At 45.1% G+C, this 17128-nt stretch overlaps 1 protein-coding gene across 3 annotated transcripts in view; it reads left to right on the forward strand.

Moving 5' to 3' along the window:
- ctnnb1 (catenin (cadherin-associated protein), beta 1) overlaps positions 1-5705 on the forward strand; it is a 39822-nt gene extending 34117 nt beyond the window's left edge. For all 3 annotated transcript variants that reach the window (XM_085989318.1, XM_085989319.1, XM_085989317.1), the window contains 5 exons: positions 1215-1365; positions 2316-2437; positions 2645-2705; positions 4407-4633; positions 4806-5705. In XM_085989318.1, the coding sequence (XP_085845444.1) occupies positions 1215-1365; positions 2316-2437; positions 2645-2705; positions 4407-4615 (543 nt within the window). In that variant the 3' untranslated portion in view covers positions 4616-4633; positions 4806-5705. The remainder of the gene's footprint in view (positions 1-1214; positions 1366-2315; positions 2438-2644; positions 2706-4406; positions 4634-4805) is intronic.
- The last annotated feature ends 11423 nt before the right edge of the window (positions 5706-17128 follow it).

Consider the following 17128-nt stretch of genomic DNA (forward strand, 5'->3'; position numbering starts at 1 on the left):
TATGACAGCTATGTATGGATAAACCTGTTCAATCTTTGGGCAGCCAACATGTCTGTCTCATGTTAAATGTATTTAGCTTAAATTCTATCAAATCTAATTGTCCATAAGTACTCTGGGATTTTTTTAATTTGTTTTTTATGGGATGTGGGCATCACTGGCAAGGCCAGCATTTATTGCCCATCCCTAGTTGCCCTTGAGAAGGTGGTGGTGAGCCGCTACCTTGAACCGCTGCAGTCCGTGTGGTGAAGATGCTCCCACAGTGCTGTTAGGGAGGGAGTCCCAGGATTTTGACCCAGCGACGATGAAGGATGGTGCATGACTAGGAGGGGAACTTGCAGGTGGTGGTGTTCGCTGTGCGCCTGCTGCCCTTGTCCTTCTAGGTGGAGGAGGTCGTGGGTTTGGGAGGTGCTGCCGAAGAAGCCTTGGTGAGTTGCTGCAGTGCATCTTGTAGATGGTACACACTGCAGCCACGGTGCGCCGGTGGTGGAGGGAGTGAATGTTTAAGGTGGTGGATGGGGTGCCAATCAAGTGGGCTGCTTTGTCTTCGATGGTGTCGATCTTGAGTGTTGCTCAAATCTTTTATGGACAGTAAAAGACCAGCTGTTCCATCAAGCCTGTCCAAAACACCCGTGGCGTAGCTAAGCGTCCTGAGTCGCATTGTTCCCTCCCACCAGCAGTCGTGGAATGTAAGACCATCAAAACCATGCGGTACATACCCAACATCCCATCTACCTTTTGACACACCGATATTAGCCACAAGGAACTCCAGCACTTTCTTGAACTGTTGCTGCGAATCTTCACTCGCCAGATCAGCCAGTAACTTATTCCAAGTGTCAGCATCACTCTGCATAAAGAAAACCGCCCTGATATCTACCGTACTTCTATGCTTGTATACATGACCCCTTCATTTTCCCTAACCCCGAAATCGAGAAAGAAAGACTTGCATTTCTATAGCGCCTTTCACGACCTCCGGACATCCCAAAGTGCTTTACAGCCAATGAAGTATTTTTTGAGGTGGAGCCACTGTCGTAATGTAGGAAATGTGGCAGAAAGAAAAGACGGTGAGCCACTTGACGATTAGTGATGTGTATTTGGGGAATGGTTACCAAAAATGCCTGTAAATTAAATTCTAACTTAATCGCAGTGCTAGGTAGAATAGAGCTTTCTAATAAAATGTAAACCCACTGGCTTAGTTATGAGCTTTTCTCTTGCAGCTGCTGTATTCTCCGATTGAGAATATCCAACGGGTTGCTGCTGGTGTGCTGTGTGAATTGGCTCAGGATAAGGAAGCAGCCGAAGCTATCGAGGCTGAAGGGGCCACAGCTCCTCTCACGGAACTGCTGCACTCCAGAAACGAAGGTGTTGGTGAGTATAGTGAAATGGCAAGCTTTGTTTGTGGCGAAATGGGTGCACGATTAATCAGACTTGAAACTTGGCAGTTGACTGTCTGAGAAGGAATGATTGAAACCCGTTCAGGAGCCCATCTAAAGTGTCTGCTGCTGCATCTTCTCCAAAAGCACCAAGAATCCCACAAATTGAATGTAAATTTATTATCTGGGGGTGGGGGACATAGTGCCTAGATGGACCAAATCAGATTTCAGGCTATTTAATCTCTGAATGATCCAGATGTGCATAGTACAAGATTTAAAATCATGGAGGGTTTAGATCGAGTAAATAAAGAGAAACTGTTTCCAATGGCGGAAGGGTCGATAACCAGAGGGCACAGATTCAAGGTGATTGGCAAAAGAACCAGAGGCGACAGGAGGAAAAGAAATTTACGCAGCGAGTGGTTGGGATTTGGAATGCGCTGCCTGACAGGGCGCTGGATACAGATTCAATAGTAGCCTTCAAAAAGAAATTAGATAAATACTTAAAGGAGAAAAAATTGCAGGGATATGGGGAAAGAGCGGGACTGACTGAATTGCTCTTTGAAAGAGCCAGCATAGACTCGATGGGCTGAATGGCCTCCTTCTGTGCTGTACTATTCTATGTGACCTTCAATAGACTAAACTGGTAATGGCACTGAATTAAGATTCAAGGTGTTGCACTTCACAACAAGCCCAAGGCAATAACCTACCAACATATTTGTCTTTATGGCCCAAATTGAGGCGGGTCTGTCTGTTGCTTTTCATTTTTGGCTGTTCCCTGCTGCACAAGATGCACATTGTCCCTGATTTCTGTGTGTTTGATCAGATTGTTCCCAAGAGAGTGTATGTGTGAAGATCTTTTTGGAACTGACACTTGGGGCTTGTGTTGAATATGTCAAATGGAATAAAAGCATGAACCATAATGAAGTCCAACTTGTGTTTATATAGCTACCTACGCTGCGGCAGTGCTGTTCCGTATGTCTGAAGACAAACCACAGGATTATAAAAAACGTCTCTCCGTTGAGCTTACGAGCTCGCTGTTCAGAACTGAGCCAATGGCATGGAATGAGGTAAGCTCGCGGGGATACACTGCACGCACACGCTAGATCTAGTGCTTGTTTTACTGAAGAATATTTAGCTTATTATTTTATGAATTGATTATTTAAGATTTTCCCGTTGTGTGCTGATGTGCTGCAGGAGAGAGTGCACAGAAACGCTTGGGGAGAGATATCAAACGGCAAATATAATAGGCTTTTTCAAAACTTTGCTTTAAACAGGCAGGCGATCTTGGAATTGACATGGGAGGTCAAGGTGAACCTCTTGGATACCGTCCGGATGGTACGTCTACTTTGTCCGAGCAGTTGGTGTTTTTATTTTGATGGCTTGTTTGGTTCCAGTAAGAATAACTAGAAATGTTCGTATTCCAACGGTTCAGAGAAATGGAATTGAGCAAATTGCTGTAGATCCAGTTACTACATTGGCTTGAACTGTCTGCATATCTTCATCCAGCTGAGCTAGAAATTCCTCCCTTCCCTCCTCCTCCTGAAGTGGTTATGTATCAAACTCATGTGGCCTGGAGTTCAGCCATGAAGATAACGCCAGCGCCTCACTCGGGCTGCCGATTTTTAAAAATGAAATGAAAAGTGCCGCCATGCCCGGGAAACGGTGGCAGATCAGGAGCCGCACTGAGGGTAACCTTCACTCCCAGTGCAGAGCCTCGTTAGTGGTGAGTGTGGTCAGAGATGGAAGCTGCAGCCTTGTAGTCTAGTTTCTAACCTGCGCGTGCCACTAACGAGGTTACATCCTGGGAGTGGAGCTGTACAAAATTGCCCCTTATTTTGCAGGACCCAGTAATTAAATGCGTGAAGCTTTTTGACCAATCCTGGGTCCAAGGACCTGTGGAAAACGCTAAGTGTGTAAATTGTGTTTTACAGTATTTAGAAAGCAAATTTATGCTGCTAGTTATGTTTTATCACTATGCATTCTTTAAAATACATATTCTGGCTTTGTTTGAATAAGACGAGTTTTTTTTTGAAGCAGCCTTTTAGAAATTGTAGCCAGCCCCATGCCTGACAGTGTGGCCAGGTTTGAAGATTGGTGATCCATGATTCCAGGAGGCTGGAGCAGTATTTTCTAATGTACTAAATTGTGGGAGATAGGAGGCAAACTGGAGAAATGCTGTGGAGTAGGATAACTTTAAAACCTTGAAGGGCAGAGACTGAACAGCGAGTGTTCAGCTGAGACGTGGGCAATTAAAGGTGGCGGATGAAATTAAAATGAGAGAGAAAAATGTGGGACTCCGCATAATCTGAAAGCAGAATCTAAATGGAATAATTTAGGTAAATTGAAATCTGATCAGTCTCATTAGAAAGCTCAATTTTAAATCATTTTTTATTAAACAAAGGTGAAAGGGAAGTACTTAATTTTTAGAAATGATACCGGCGTTCATGAGGAACAGATGGTTTTTGTCTTGGTTGAAAGACGCTGATTTATTTTTTCAATAAAAGTTTTAATCTTCACAAATGTGGATTCCTAACCCTGGATTCCTGATATTAAATCTGAAATTTCTGGAACTTGAATGGAAACTAACGGTTTCAGAAATGATTAGCGGCATGAAGTTACTGACTTTCTACGATAGCACAAGTTTTCAGGTTTAGATTTGTATGAGTAAATGTGGGCCTCCGACTAGTTCACCTTGCATGCCTCCACCGTATGGAGCTGGTATGGTTTATTGAATCACTGGTATGCTGCTGACAATGTGCTTTGTGTCTGTGCAGCCACTTTAGAAAATAAAAGGCTGTTCTGTTGGAACAATGCAGTAACTGTTGAGTAATGAATGTAGCCTTGGCCTTTCATGCTTTATAACTTGGCAGAGCTGCCAGAAACTGGGGGATATGAAATGTGTTCTCACACTTTGATAGTTGCTGCTTTTTTTAGTGCCTCACATTAGTTCTCATTGTGCTTTTATCCCCCTTTTAATACCCTCCCCATTTAACCCATTTCCCATTTTTTTTGCTTACTGTTATTCCGTGACTATAGATCCTAGCTTTCGCTCTTACCACCCAGGCGGATACGGACAGGACACCATGGGCATTGACCCGATGATGGAGCATGATATGGGTGGTCACCACCCTGGTGCTGAGTATCCGGTCGATGGACTGCCAGACCTTGGACATGCCCAGGACTTGATGGATGGGCTTCCCCCAGGTGACAGTAATCAGCTGGCCTGGTTTGATACAGACTTGTAAATATAACCTGCATAATAGGTATGGACATCATTTAAAAGGGTGGAGAGTTATTAATTATATTAACTAACTTTGCACCATTGCTACACCATTGCAATTTGAGCTTGCATCTTTAGGCAAAATTTGAATAAATGGACATTTTAATCTTTTAACTTTTTGTTGTAGTTAAGAATGTTTTCTTTTCTTTCTGCAGTTGTACTGTCTGAATGAACTTGCATTGTGATTGGCCTGTAGAATTGCTGAGAGGGCTCGAGGGGTGGGCTAGTATCTCAGAAAGTGCCTGACACTAACAAAAAGCTGAGTTTCCTATGGGAACAGTCAAAGTATTTTGTTCTGGTCCTTTTGGTCGGAATATCAGAGAATGGATTTGGAAATGGCTGCTTACTTTTGAAGAACGCTCAAGATTGGATCAAGAGATGGAACTTATTAAAAACTCTAGCCTTGCCTGTTAACTTTTTTTATTATTTTTTTAAATCTCTGTAATGGTACTGACGTAGCTTGCTTTGAAGTAGAATAGACCAGTCAATGATATTCCTTTTAACCTAGTATTGTAGTGTTAAGTTATAGTGGCAATGCTATAGCCGTTCCTGATTTTTAAAAACTGAAGTAATTGTGTAGAGCACTAATTCATAATAGATTTAATTGTATTCTGAAGTGTAACACTGTGTAGCTTTTGTATAAAAAATGTGAAATTAGACGAAGGTCCACTTGCAGTTACTTTTAATATGCTGAAAAATGCAAGCCGGTGAAATAAAATGTGTTTGATCAATATTGCTTCATCCTCGGGATTTTTGGGAGGGTTAAGTAGAACTGTCATTTCTGCAATGGTTGTAATAGTTTAATGAGAGGACACTCCTCCACCCCCCCCCCCCCCCCCCCCCAAAAGCTATTGTATCCTGCGACGCAGATGCTTCATGGAAATATGCGGTTATAGAAACAGAATTAAACTGGACTTCTTTCATTTTTGTGAGTGACTTAATTACTAGAGCACCAATATTAAGTTTATATGTAGTTTAAGGAATTTTGTCTCCTCTTACATAATTTCAAGTATGTATAAGTTGATTGAATAAAAAATGGTTGGAAATTCCCATAATCTTTTCATAGGATGCTTCATTTATGCACTGAATATTTTTACCGTCACCCTGTTCAAAGAGGCACTGACTGCATGGCTTTCGCAAGCATTCTTGGTTAGATATATCTTCTTAAAAAAAAAAAAAAAAATCATCACGTTAAAATTCATTTTTACTTGATCGTAATTGTTAATAGCTGCTTTTTCTTAAAACAAAATATTTGCAAACACCTTTTCATACCTGCGCACTCTAATGTCCTGGTTTGTAATGGCAGCGCGTAGCTGTGTAGACAGTAGGTCTTGGCATCGAGTTTGCTGATCTCCGTTCAGATGCTGCAGCTGGCCTTGGCATTCATGGGCTAGGCAGTGAGAAGAGGATAAAGCACAAATTTCTGCTCCTGGTGCTTCTTGACTAGAATGATGTGCGTGTGGATATCTTAAGGATCAGGACAGCTGTGCTGCCCTAATTCAGGGGTCTCCAAGCCTTGTCTTTGTGGCCTGTGTAGGTGTGACTGAAGCCATGTGGGCCACGTATGGAGTGTAACGCCATGGTTCCAATTAGTGTCATGTATCTCAAGTTGTTGATTCTGACTCAGATTTTAGCTATTAATGAGGTAACCGAGCTAAGAACAACCTTTTCAAATCTCTAGGCCCATAAAATTCAAATAAGAAACCAGAGAGTAAGATAGACAATTGGAGCTATGATAAAGTTGCCTGGGCCTTGATGGTTCTGTGGCCTATGGGCCACACTTTGGACATTCCTGTCCTATGTGGCTAAAGCATCTACTGATGCTCTGGGACGACATGAAACTGGCCCTTTGGGTCAGGTACTATAGGGTTGTGATGCCCATGGAACCATGTACCTTCCTGAGGAGCCTATGGCTTTGGGGAGAATGAGAAGCGATGGATTCTTGGTTTGTAGTTGATGCCTATCCAGCAGTAGGGGCTCTACAGTTGGTCCGTCTCTGGGTCAGAGGGGAGGGGATAAGGAAGGGTAGAGGTGCCATGGTACTCGTTCCTAGAGTTCTGTTTTAGCTTTCTGCCCCCCCCCCCCCCCCCCTGGTGATTTAGGATCAGCCATGAAGGATGGGCACATTGTAGATGCTCTTCTGTATCATTCTACTAATGATACCTGAAGTATCTAAATGATGAGCTTCAACATTTCTTCTCCACGCACACTGTTTAATGAAAAAGTTCAAATTCATGAATGGCACTAGGTAGATTTGAGAACTGAGCACCACTGGAGTAAGCTGAGAATGGATCCCACAGGACATGCTCCCAGTTGCTACTGCTTTCTGTACGTATTAAAAGTGCTGAAGGAGTGGAGTGCAGGGCAAAATCTATTTCTGTCCAGCAATAATGTCACCTTTTACGTCAAAAATGTTCATCAGAGTGTGCCACACTCTGTTATAATTTAACTTCAGTCCACATATATTATGAGGCTAATCCCCCTGAAACAACCCAGATTTGGTCTAGGTTATAAAACTTGCAGAAATATTGGCTTGCAGCTAACCTCTTATATAATAGTAAGGAAATAAGACAGTAGCTCATGTAGAATGTCCAGTCTTTTTTCCCCCAATAAGGATAGGCTACCTACAAAATTCCCCAGCTTTCCAGCCTCCCATCGGTTGCTTCAACAGCAACTTTCATTTAATATTTTTTGTTTGTTCATGGGATGTGGGTGTCACTGGCCAGGCCAACATTTATTGCCCATTCCTTGAGAAGGTGGTGGCGAGCCGCCGCCTTGAACTGTTGCAGTCAAGGGTGTGGTTGTGTTACTGGACTAGCTGGGATTACTGATATGGAGAAGTGAGTTGAAGAAACTGGGGAATTTAAATTAGTTAATTAAGTAAAACTGGTATCCGTAATGGTGACTGAAACTACCGGATTGTGGTAAAAACCCATCTGGTTCACTAATGTCCTTAAGGAAAGGAAACCTGCCGTCCTTACCTGTTCTGGCCTGTATGTGACTCCACTTGTCTGGATGAGTGCAGCTCCAACAACACTCAAGAAGCTCGACATCATCCAGGACAAAGCAGCCCGCTTGATTGGCACCCTATCCACCACCTTAAACATTCACTCCCTCCACCACCGGCGCACCGTGGCTGCAGTGTGTACCATCTACAAGATGCACTGCAGCAACTCGCCAAGGCTTCTTCGGCAGCACCTCCCAAACCCGCGACCTCTTCCACCTAGGACAAGGGCAGCAGGCGCATGGGAACACCACCACCTCCCAAGTTCCCCTCCAAGTCACACATCATCCTGACTTAGAAGTATATCGCCAATCCTTCATTGTCGCTGGGTCAAAATCCTGGAATTCCTTCCCTAACAGCACTGTGGGAGTACCTTCACCACACGGACTGCAGCGGTTGAAGGTGGCTCACTACCACCTTCTGAAGGGCAACTAGGGAGCAATAAATGCTGGCTTTGCCAGCGATGCCTACATACTGAGTGAATTTTAAACTCGTGTGGTGAAGGTACTCCCACAGTGCTGTTAAGAATGGAGTTCCAGGATTTTGACCCAGCGACGATGAAGGAACGGTGATATATTTCCAAGACAGGATGGTGTGTGATTTGGATGGGAATTTTGGTTTATGTGAGTAGATCTTGTCGATGATTTGATTTAAGGATGGTTGTAAACCTGATCCTCACCTTTTTAATAACATCTATGTCTACACTTTCCCAGCAGGATTCACTGGATATTATCAGAATTCCTTGTACCAATATGTGCTTTCCTGATTTATTGGGAACACCACAGTAGATGTAGAATTAATCTGAAAACTATTTGGCATTGCATCTCCACAACTAGTAGCACATGATGCCACGAACTGGCGTTGGTATAAAAGAACCAGAAACTTAACTGCCTCATTATTTATGTATGCCACCCTTTCTCTCCCCTCTTCAAGAAAGAAAGACTTGCATTTATAGAGCGCATTTCATGACCTCTGGCTGTAAAGCACTTTGGGCCATCCTGTGAAGTACTTTTTGAAGTGCAGTCACTTGTAATGTAGGGAATGCAGGAGCCAATCTGCACAGCAAGCTCTGACAAACAACAATCTGGTAATGACTAGATAATCTCATTTTAGTGATGTTGATTGGGGGATAAAATTGGCCAGGGCCCTGGGATAACTCCCCTGCTGCTCTTCGGTGCAATGGGATCTTTTACACCCACCTGAGAGAGCAGACGGCACCTGTTTAATATCTCATCTGAAAGATGGCACCTCCGCCAGTGTAGTACTCCATCAGTACTGCACTGGGAGTGTCGGCCTAGATTTTTGTGCTCAAGTCTGGAGCCTTCTGACTGAGGCCACTGAGCAATGGGTGACCTACAAATGCACAGCATTTCCAATTTTAGTTCCTGTCAATTGCTAACTACAGGCAAGTATTTACTTATAATCATATATGTCACAGAAGGAGGCCATTTGGTCCATTGTGCCTGGGCTTGCTCTTTGGATCGTTTTCAATCAGTCCCACTCCCTGCCCTTTCCCCATTGCTGTGCACAATCTTCCCCTTGAAATATCCAATTCCCCTTTGAAAGTTACTATTGAATCTGCTTCTACCACCCTTTCAAGCAGTACATTCCAGTTTACAACAACTCTATTAAAAAAAAATCTTGTCTGGTTCTTTTGCAAAATTCCTTAAATCTGTGTCATGGTTACCCTTCTGCGACTGAAAAGGTTCTCCTCATTTACTCTCTTCAAATCGCTTTATGGTTTTGAACACTTATTAAATCTTCACTTAGCCTTCTCTGCTCTTAAGAACAACCCCAGCTTCTCTAGTCTCTCCATGTAAGTGAAGTCCCACATCCCTGATACCATTCTGGTAAATCTGCTCTGCATTCTCTACAAGGCCTTGACATCCTACAGTGTGGGGCCCAGAATTAGACACTCTAGCTGGGGGCCTAAACAGTGATTTACAAAGGTTTAGCATCTGTCACCTTGCATCCATCCCCATAACATTGTCTACCTCTTTCCTTATTTCACCCACACTGCTGCCAAAACAGTTATCCATGTATTTGTCACCTCTAGCCTCAGTTTTTTTTCCAATGCCATCCTCCATAAACTCATAGCTGTCTAAAATCCCAGCTGTCCAAATCCTTTCCTACTTCCCATCATCTTTGCTCTTGCTGATCTAAAATAGCTCCCTATTCCTCTGCATTTAATTTTAAATCCTTGCCTTTAACGAGCTCCAGAGTCTTACCCTGCTGTAGCTCTACCTTCTCCAGTCTTGTATCTCTTCCCAACTAATTCTGGCCTTTTGTAAGACTCTGAACAGTGCGAAGTAGATGGCCAAAGACTGCATGACACAATGTTGCCTCAACCTATTCCATTTTCCTGTGCCAAGCCCTCATGTAACTGTACAGCTCTTCCATTGTATACCTATAACCCAGCAGGGCACATTCGAGTTGCACCTTACCGTTGAATACTTTCCCACAGTTACATCTTCCAAGGACTTCACAGATCAAACCACTGACACAAATATGGTCACTTCCCAACACCCAGGACACATGGCAGCCATAAATGACAACTTATACTTATGGAAATACAGCAGTGCAGTGACATTAAGCAGCTGTGTCCTGCTGTTCAGTGGGAAAGGAGATGGGTGATGACCAATACATCATTCACCTGTTTGGTACCTGTGTGAGCAGCACAACAGTTCATACTACAGGAATAACCTATAGAAATAACAGTTGAGGACAGTGCCTACTTTTTTTTTAATTTGTTTATGGGATGTGGGCATCGCTGGCAAGGCCAGCATTTATTGCCCATCCCTAGTTGCCCTTGAACCACTGCAGCCTGTGTGGTGAAGGTGCTCTGTGCTGTTAGGGAGTTCCGGGATTTTGACCCAGTGACAGTGAAGGAACGGCTGCTATACTTCCAAGTCAGGATGGTGTGTGACTTGGAGAGGAATTTGCAGGTGGTGGTGTTCCTATGTGCCTGCTGTTCTCGTCCTAGCTGGAAGAGGTTGTGGGTTTGGGAGATGTTGCCGAAGAATCCTTGGTGAATTGCTGCAGTGCATCTTGTAGATGGTACACACTGCAGCCACGGTAGTGTTGGAACGGCACTCATCCAGGCAAGTGGAGAGTATTCCATCACACTCCTGACTTGTGCCTTGTAGATGGTGGAAAGGCTTTGGGGCGTCGGGAGGTGAGACACTCGCTGCAGAATACCCAGCCTCTGACCTCTCTTTGCCACAGTATTTAGGTGGCTGGTCCAGTTAAGTTTCTCGTCAATGGTGACCCCCCAGGATGCTGGTGGGAGATTCGGCAATGGTAATGTCATTGAATGTCATGGGGAGGTGGTTAGACTCTCGCTTATTGGAGATGGTCATTGCCTGGCACTTATGTTACCTGCCACTTATCAGCCCAAGCCTGAACATCGTCCAGGTCTTGTTGCATGCGGGTATGAACTGCTTCATTATCTGAGGAGTTGTGAATGGCGCTGAACACTGCAGTCATCAGCGAACATCCCCAATGCTGCAACTTGCAAACCTCAGCATCAGGCTTCATGTGGATCATCAGCAAGCTGAGGCAGTGGCCATTGCCACGTAGGTATGCATAGATCTGTAGATATGATCTGGTGACTTGATCTCCCCTCAACTTTCTACAGTCAAGGGAATACCACCTATTTTCAATTTAACCCTGAAAGAAAGACTTGCATTTATACAGCGCCTATTCACGACCACTGGACGTCCCAAAGCGCTTTACAGCCAATGAAGTGCTGTTACTGTTATAATGCAACAGCCAATGTGCACAGCAAGCTCCCACAAACAGCAATGTGATAATGACCAGATAATCTGTTTGTGATGTTGGTTGAGGGATAAATATTGGCCCCAGGACACCGGGGAGAACTCCCCTGCTCTTTTTGAAATAGTGCCAGAGAATCTTTTACATCCACCAGAGAGTGGACGGGGCCTCGGTTTAACGTCTCATCTGAAAGACGGCACCTCCGACAGTGCGGTGCTCCCTCAGTACTGCACTGGAGAGTCAGCCTGGATTTTTGTGCTTGTGTCTCTGGCATAGGGGTGCTACCCACTGAGGCACGGCTGATGTTGAAGCCCTGGTATTCTGCGCTGTAACCCCGAGATGTAGTATCCAAAAAAGTCCAGGTGTGTAATTTTCAGGTTCCAATTTCTTCCCTTTCTTAAATAATGGGGCGCACAAGCCACCTTCCAATCCGCAGGCCCAACTTCGAGCTCAACGAACAATTGAATGCAAGAGCCAGTGGCTCACAGGACCTCCCGTTTCCCACGCCCCCCTGGGACAAATGGCATTGGGTCCTGCAGCAGTGACAACATTAAATGCATTAATTTTGGCTAAAAACATTTCGTAGAATCATACAGCACAGAAGGAGGCCATTCAGCCCATCGTGCCTGTGCTGGCTCTCTGAAAGAGCTCTCCACTAGCCCTGTAAAATGTTTTCCTTTCAAATATTTATACAATTCCCCTTTGAAAGTTACTACTGAGTACTGCTCCCGCCACCTTTTCAGGCAGTGCATTCCAGATCACAACAACCTCCTCTTGACCTCCACTCTAAGGAGAACAAACCCAGTCTCTCCAGATAACTGAAATCCCTCAGCCCTCTTGCCATTCTAGTAAATCTCCTCTGCACCCTCACTAACGCCCTGACATCCTTCCTAAAGTGTGGTGCTGACGCCTGAGCAGTGTTTCATAAAACTGCAGTTTCTTCTAATGAAGCAACTTTAGCCGCACACCTATCATGTAATATTGGGATTGTGGCATTGTCTTCTGCAATGAAAACTGATGCACACTATTTGGCTCACCGGCTCTACCTTTATTTTCGTAGCTAACCTCTTGAGAAATCCCTCAAAGGACCAATGCAGTCCTTGATTGTTCTCCGACTTCTAACTGAAAAAGTCATCACACTTTTTTATGCTGCCTTAGCATTCCTAATGCTTGTTTCTGCTATCTCCAGCTTTTTTTTTAGTACTTATCCTTACTTTACCGACTGGAATATTTTATACATAGCAAAATACTTTGGTTAATTTCTCTCCACTTTCTTTGCCGTATCAACCGTGGCTCAGTGGGCGGCACCCTCGCCTCTGAGTCAGAAGGTCGTGCGTTCAAGTCCCACTCCAGAGACTTGAGCACAAAAATCTAGGCGGACACTCCAGTGCAGTTCTGAGGGAGTGCCGCACTGTCAGAGGTGCTGTCTTTCGGATGAAACGTTAAAGGCTCACCACCACCTTCTCAAGGGCAATTAGGGATGTCCACATCCCATGACTGTATAAAAAAAATAATGATTACTATTGCCCAGATGCTCCACTACATAGAGATCAGATACCATCTCTAAGTACAAAACATATTAATTTTTCTCCGATACTTTTCCTAACACAATGAATAATGAGATAGTCATTATAAAGGTCAACAAAGGTCTTCCTTCGCTCCACATCGAACCACTTAATGAAAATTTCCCCATGGTAATGTTATACTATTCTGCTCTTCTAAATTGTTCATATAGTTCCCTGTCCTACTCTACCTGTTATCACAGAGGCCTAAATCACTAGTTTGGCCCCAGCTGGAGTATTGTGTCCAAGGGATGAGAGACTTCAGTTACGTGGATAGACTGGAGAAGCTGGGGTTGCTCTCCTTACAGCAGAGAAGGCTAAGAGGAGATTTGATAGAGGTGTTCAAAATCATGAAGGGCTTAGACAGAGTAAATAAAGAGAAACTGTTTCCAATGGCTGAAGGGTCGATAACCAGAGGGCACAGATTTAAGGTGATTGGCAAAAGAACCAGAGGCGACATGAGGAAAAACTTTTTACACCACGTGTGGTTAGGATTTGGAATGCGCTGCCTGATAGGGCGGTGGAGACAGATTCAATAGAAGCTTTCAAAAGGGAATTGGATAAATACTTGAAGGAGAAAGAATTGCAGGGATGTGGGGAAAGAGCGGGGGAGTGGGACTGACTGGATCGCTCTTCGAAAGAGCCGGCGCAGACTCGATGGGCCGAATGGCCTCCTTCTGTGCTGTACTATTCTATGATTCTATGCCAAGGGTGAACTTTGAGCCAAGCCATTGCTTTGGCTGCTCCCAAACTATTTCAGCTCCCTCCTGTTGATCAATATTCTTGCTCCTTTACCGATAAATGCACATCCAGTTTTTACAGAATCCTGTGTAACGTTTCCTGTTCTGATCCATTGCTACTATCCAAACAGGATTCAGAGTTGCCAGTCTCATCTAAATTCTCTGTGGAAGCACATGCATGTAATTCCAGCACTTTTGGATGAGACGTTAAACCGAGGCCCCGTCTGCTCTCTCAGGTGGGTGTAAAAGATCCCACGGCCACTATTTTGAAGAAGAGCAAGGGGAGTTCTCCCCTGGTGTCCTAGGGCCAGTATTTATCCCTCAATCAACATCACTAAAACAGATTATCTGGTCATTATCACATTGCTGTTTGTGGGAGCTTGCTGTGCGTAAATTGGCTGCCGCGTTTCCTACATTACAACAGTGACTACACTTCAAAAAGTACTTCATTGGCTGTAAAGCGCTTTGGGACGTCCTGAAGTCGTGAAAGGCGCTGTAGAAATGCAAGTCTTTTTATTTCTAATACTTCTAGCATTAGTAGAAAAGCACTTTAAGGAATTTCCTGAATGACATCTTTGGTTGGAATGACTATGTAAAGTAACTTGATCTCTGTAATTTAAATGTATTAAATTGTTACTAATACTATCAGCTGTGCGACGGTTCCCAGTCCGAGTGCAACTACACATTATGGTATTCCTGATTCCAATTAGTTTAAATATTTCACAAAGGCACTGTCTACATTCTAAGCCAATCTTTTAGCCCCCAGCCGACTCAGATGAATCCCACCCTCTGAAAAATGCACCCTCCTCAGAAAATATCCGCTAGTCATCTACAAACACAAGCTTTTCTTATTACTCCATCTTGAGGCAGTTATTGAAACCAATGATCACACCATTCCTTTCTGGAAATCTTCCAATTTTACCATCGACAACCCAGAGACCACTAACTTAGCTCTTTTCTCCTTAAATTTTGTTTCTTATTCCCCAGCAATTGTCCTATTAAGACAGATTTCTTATCCACTTTACTTGTACCAAAATGTCAAGCAATTATAATTGCCTTAATTGCTCCCTTTGCTAAAACTACCTCACCTATCTAGATCCTTAATCCTAACCCTCAAAAAATCACTGAATAGACCTAATGAATGGGGAAGAATTTGGGTATGCGATTAACCCGCGCCCGTTCTTTGTGTTGCGGGCAGCATGCAATGTGTACAGCCACGCTCCCTGCGCTGCTCATTGGCTGCATGCCTTGGCAGGGGGCCCGATACCACTGTTCAAAGGGGCTCCCAAGGCCTCACAGCCTTCCCATCAATCTGTTCTCCCAACAGGTCAGTCGGATTGCTGAGGCGCCGCCCCGGGGGAGCGGCAGTGGCTCCATGGAGCACGAACCTGCTGTCCTCTCTCAGGATGGCAGCACTTGTGCTCCCACTCTGCCAGCCCAGACTAAAATGGTGCCGTCTTAAGCTGGGCCTTCTAGGCCCAGAACTGCTCAAGATCGTTCTCCAAGGCCACCTGCAGTCTCCTCAATTGAAGGTCAGCAGCCTTCCGCAACCCATGCTGCAGCCACTGGGGAAGCACCTCGTCGGAGCACTAGGACAAGCAAAGGCACATGGAAGACAGGCATTAAAGGAATGCACAGGGTGATTCGTTTATTTTTGTATGCATTATGTCCTGATTGAATTTATAAATTTGGATTGGAATGTGCATTTTCTGGTGTTTTTATTTTGTATTGTCGGAAAGAGGACGATGTGATGGTCAGTGAGGAAAGGTAAGGAACGTGGGACAGTTGCTGAATGGGGAGGTGTGAATGAGGTTACTGGTATCGCTCATTAATTGTTTCATCGCATCAGGCCCGGACAGAAAGGGGCTGTCAACGTTGTACCTCTTCCTGGTTCCCCCTCAGCTTCTTGCCTGATAGATGGTGGCAAGGGCTGTTCCCTCATAATGCTGCAGGCTACCACAAATCTTCATACCCGCTCAGCTGAGTACTGCAGGGCTCCTCCCGAGCGGTCCAGGCAGCGGAAGCGTTGCTTGAGGTCGCCGATGGTCTGCTCTGTAATACTCCTTCTGGCAGCATGGCTCTCATTGTAGGCCTGCTGTGCACCTGTGTGGGGGTTCCGGACTGGAGTCATGAGCCAGGTCATGAGGGGATAACCCTTGTCACCCAGTAGCCAGCCTTTGACTTGCCGTGGTGGGTCAAATACGGGTGGCACAGAGGATTGCTGCAGAATGAAGGAATCGTGACTACTGCCAGGATACCGGGCATTGCCCTGCATGATGCGCTGCCTGTGGTCGCACACCAGCTGCACATTGAGGAATCGTGCCTACTGCCGGGATACCGGGCATTGCCCTGCATGATGCGCTGCCTGTGGTCGCACACCAGCTGCACATTGAGGAATCGTGCCTGCCAGGATACCGGGCATTGCCCTGCATGATGCGCTGCCTGTGGTTGCACACCAGCTGCACATTGAGGAATCGTGCCTACTGCCGGGATACCGGGCATTGCCCTGCATGATGCGCTGCCTGTGGTCGCACACCAGCTGCACATTGAGGGAGTGGAATCCCTTTCGGTTCATGAAAATGGCCAACTTCACATGAGGCGGACGCAAGACTTTTTTGCGTGCAGTCAATGGCACCCTGCGCAAGCCTGCAAACCCTCGTGCTCACTCTGCCTACTTGTCAAGAGGGAATGAGATGAAACTGTCTCTCTGTCTATGGAAAGAAAGAAAGACTTGCATTTCTATAGCGCCTTTCATGGCCACCGGACGTCTCAAAGCGCTTTACAGCCAATGAAGTACTTTTGAAGTGTAGTCACTGTTGTAATGTAGGAAACGCGGCAGCCAATTTGCGCACAGCAAGCTCCCACAAACAGTAATGTGATAATGACCAGATAATCTGTTTTAGTGATGTTGATTGAGGAATAAATATTGGCCCCAGGACACCGGGGCGAACTCCCCCTGCTCTTCTTCAAAATAGCACCGTGGGATTTTTTACATCCATCTGAGAGAGCAGACGGGGCCTCGGTTTAACGTCTCATCCGAAAGATGGCACCTCAGCCCTGCACTGGAGTGTCAGCCTGGATTTCGGTGCTCAAGTCTCTGGAGTGGGACTTGAACCCACGACCTTCTGACTCAGAGGCGAGGGTGCCGCCCACTGAGCCACGGTGACCTCCCTTATACCGCACTGCAAACTGCAAGATGTTGCTTATATTTCCAGTCTGGAAGGAGCCAGAGGCATAAAAGTTAAGAGCCACAGTCACCTTGACAGCCACAGGCAATGCTGTCCTTGCCCTCCTTTGAGGTTACAGTTGTTGCTGCAGCAGTTGGCAGATTTTTGGCATGACCCCTTTAGCGAAGCGACGACGTCTCAAACATTGGTCCTCGCTGAAGTTGCTCCCTA

This window comes from Somniosus microcephalus, chromosome 5 (genome assembly GCF_052327205.1).
Source record: "Somniosus microcephalus isolate GS21.2 chromosome 5, FLI_Smic_1.0, whole genome shotgun sequence".
Classification (NCBI taxonomy): domain Eukaryota; kingdom Metazoa; phylum Chordata; class Chondrichthyes; order Squaliformes; family Somniosidae; genus Somniosus; species Somniosus microcephalus.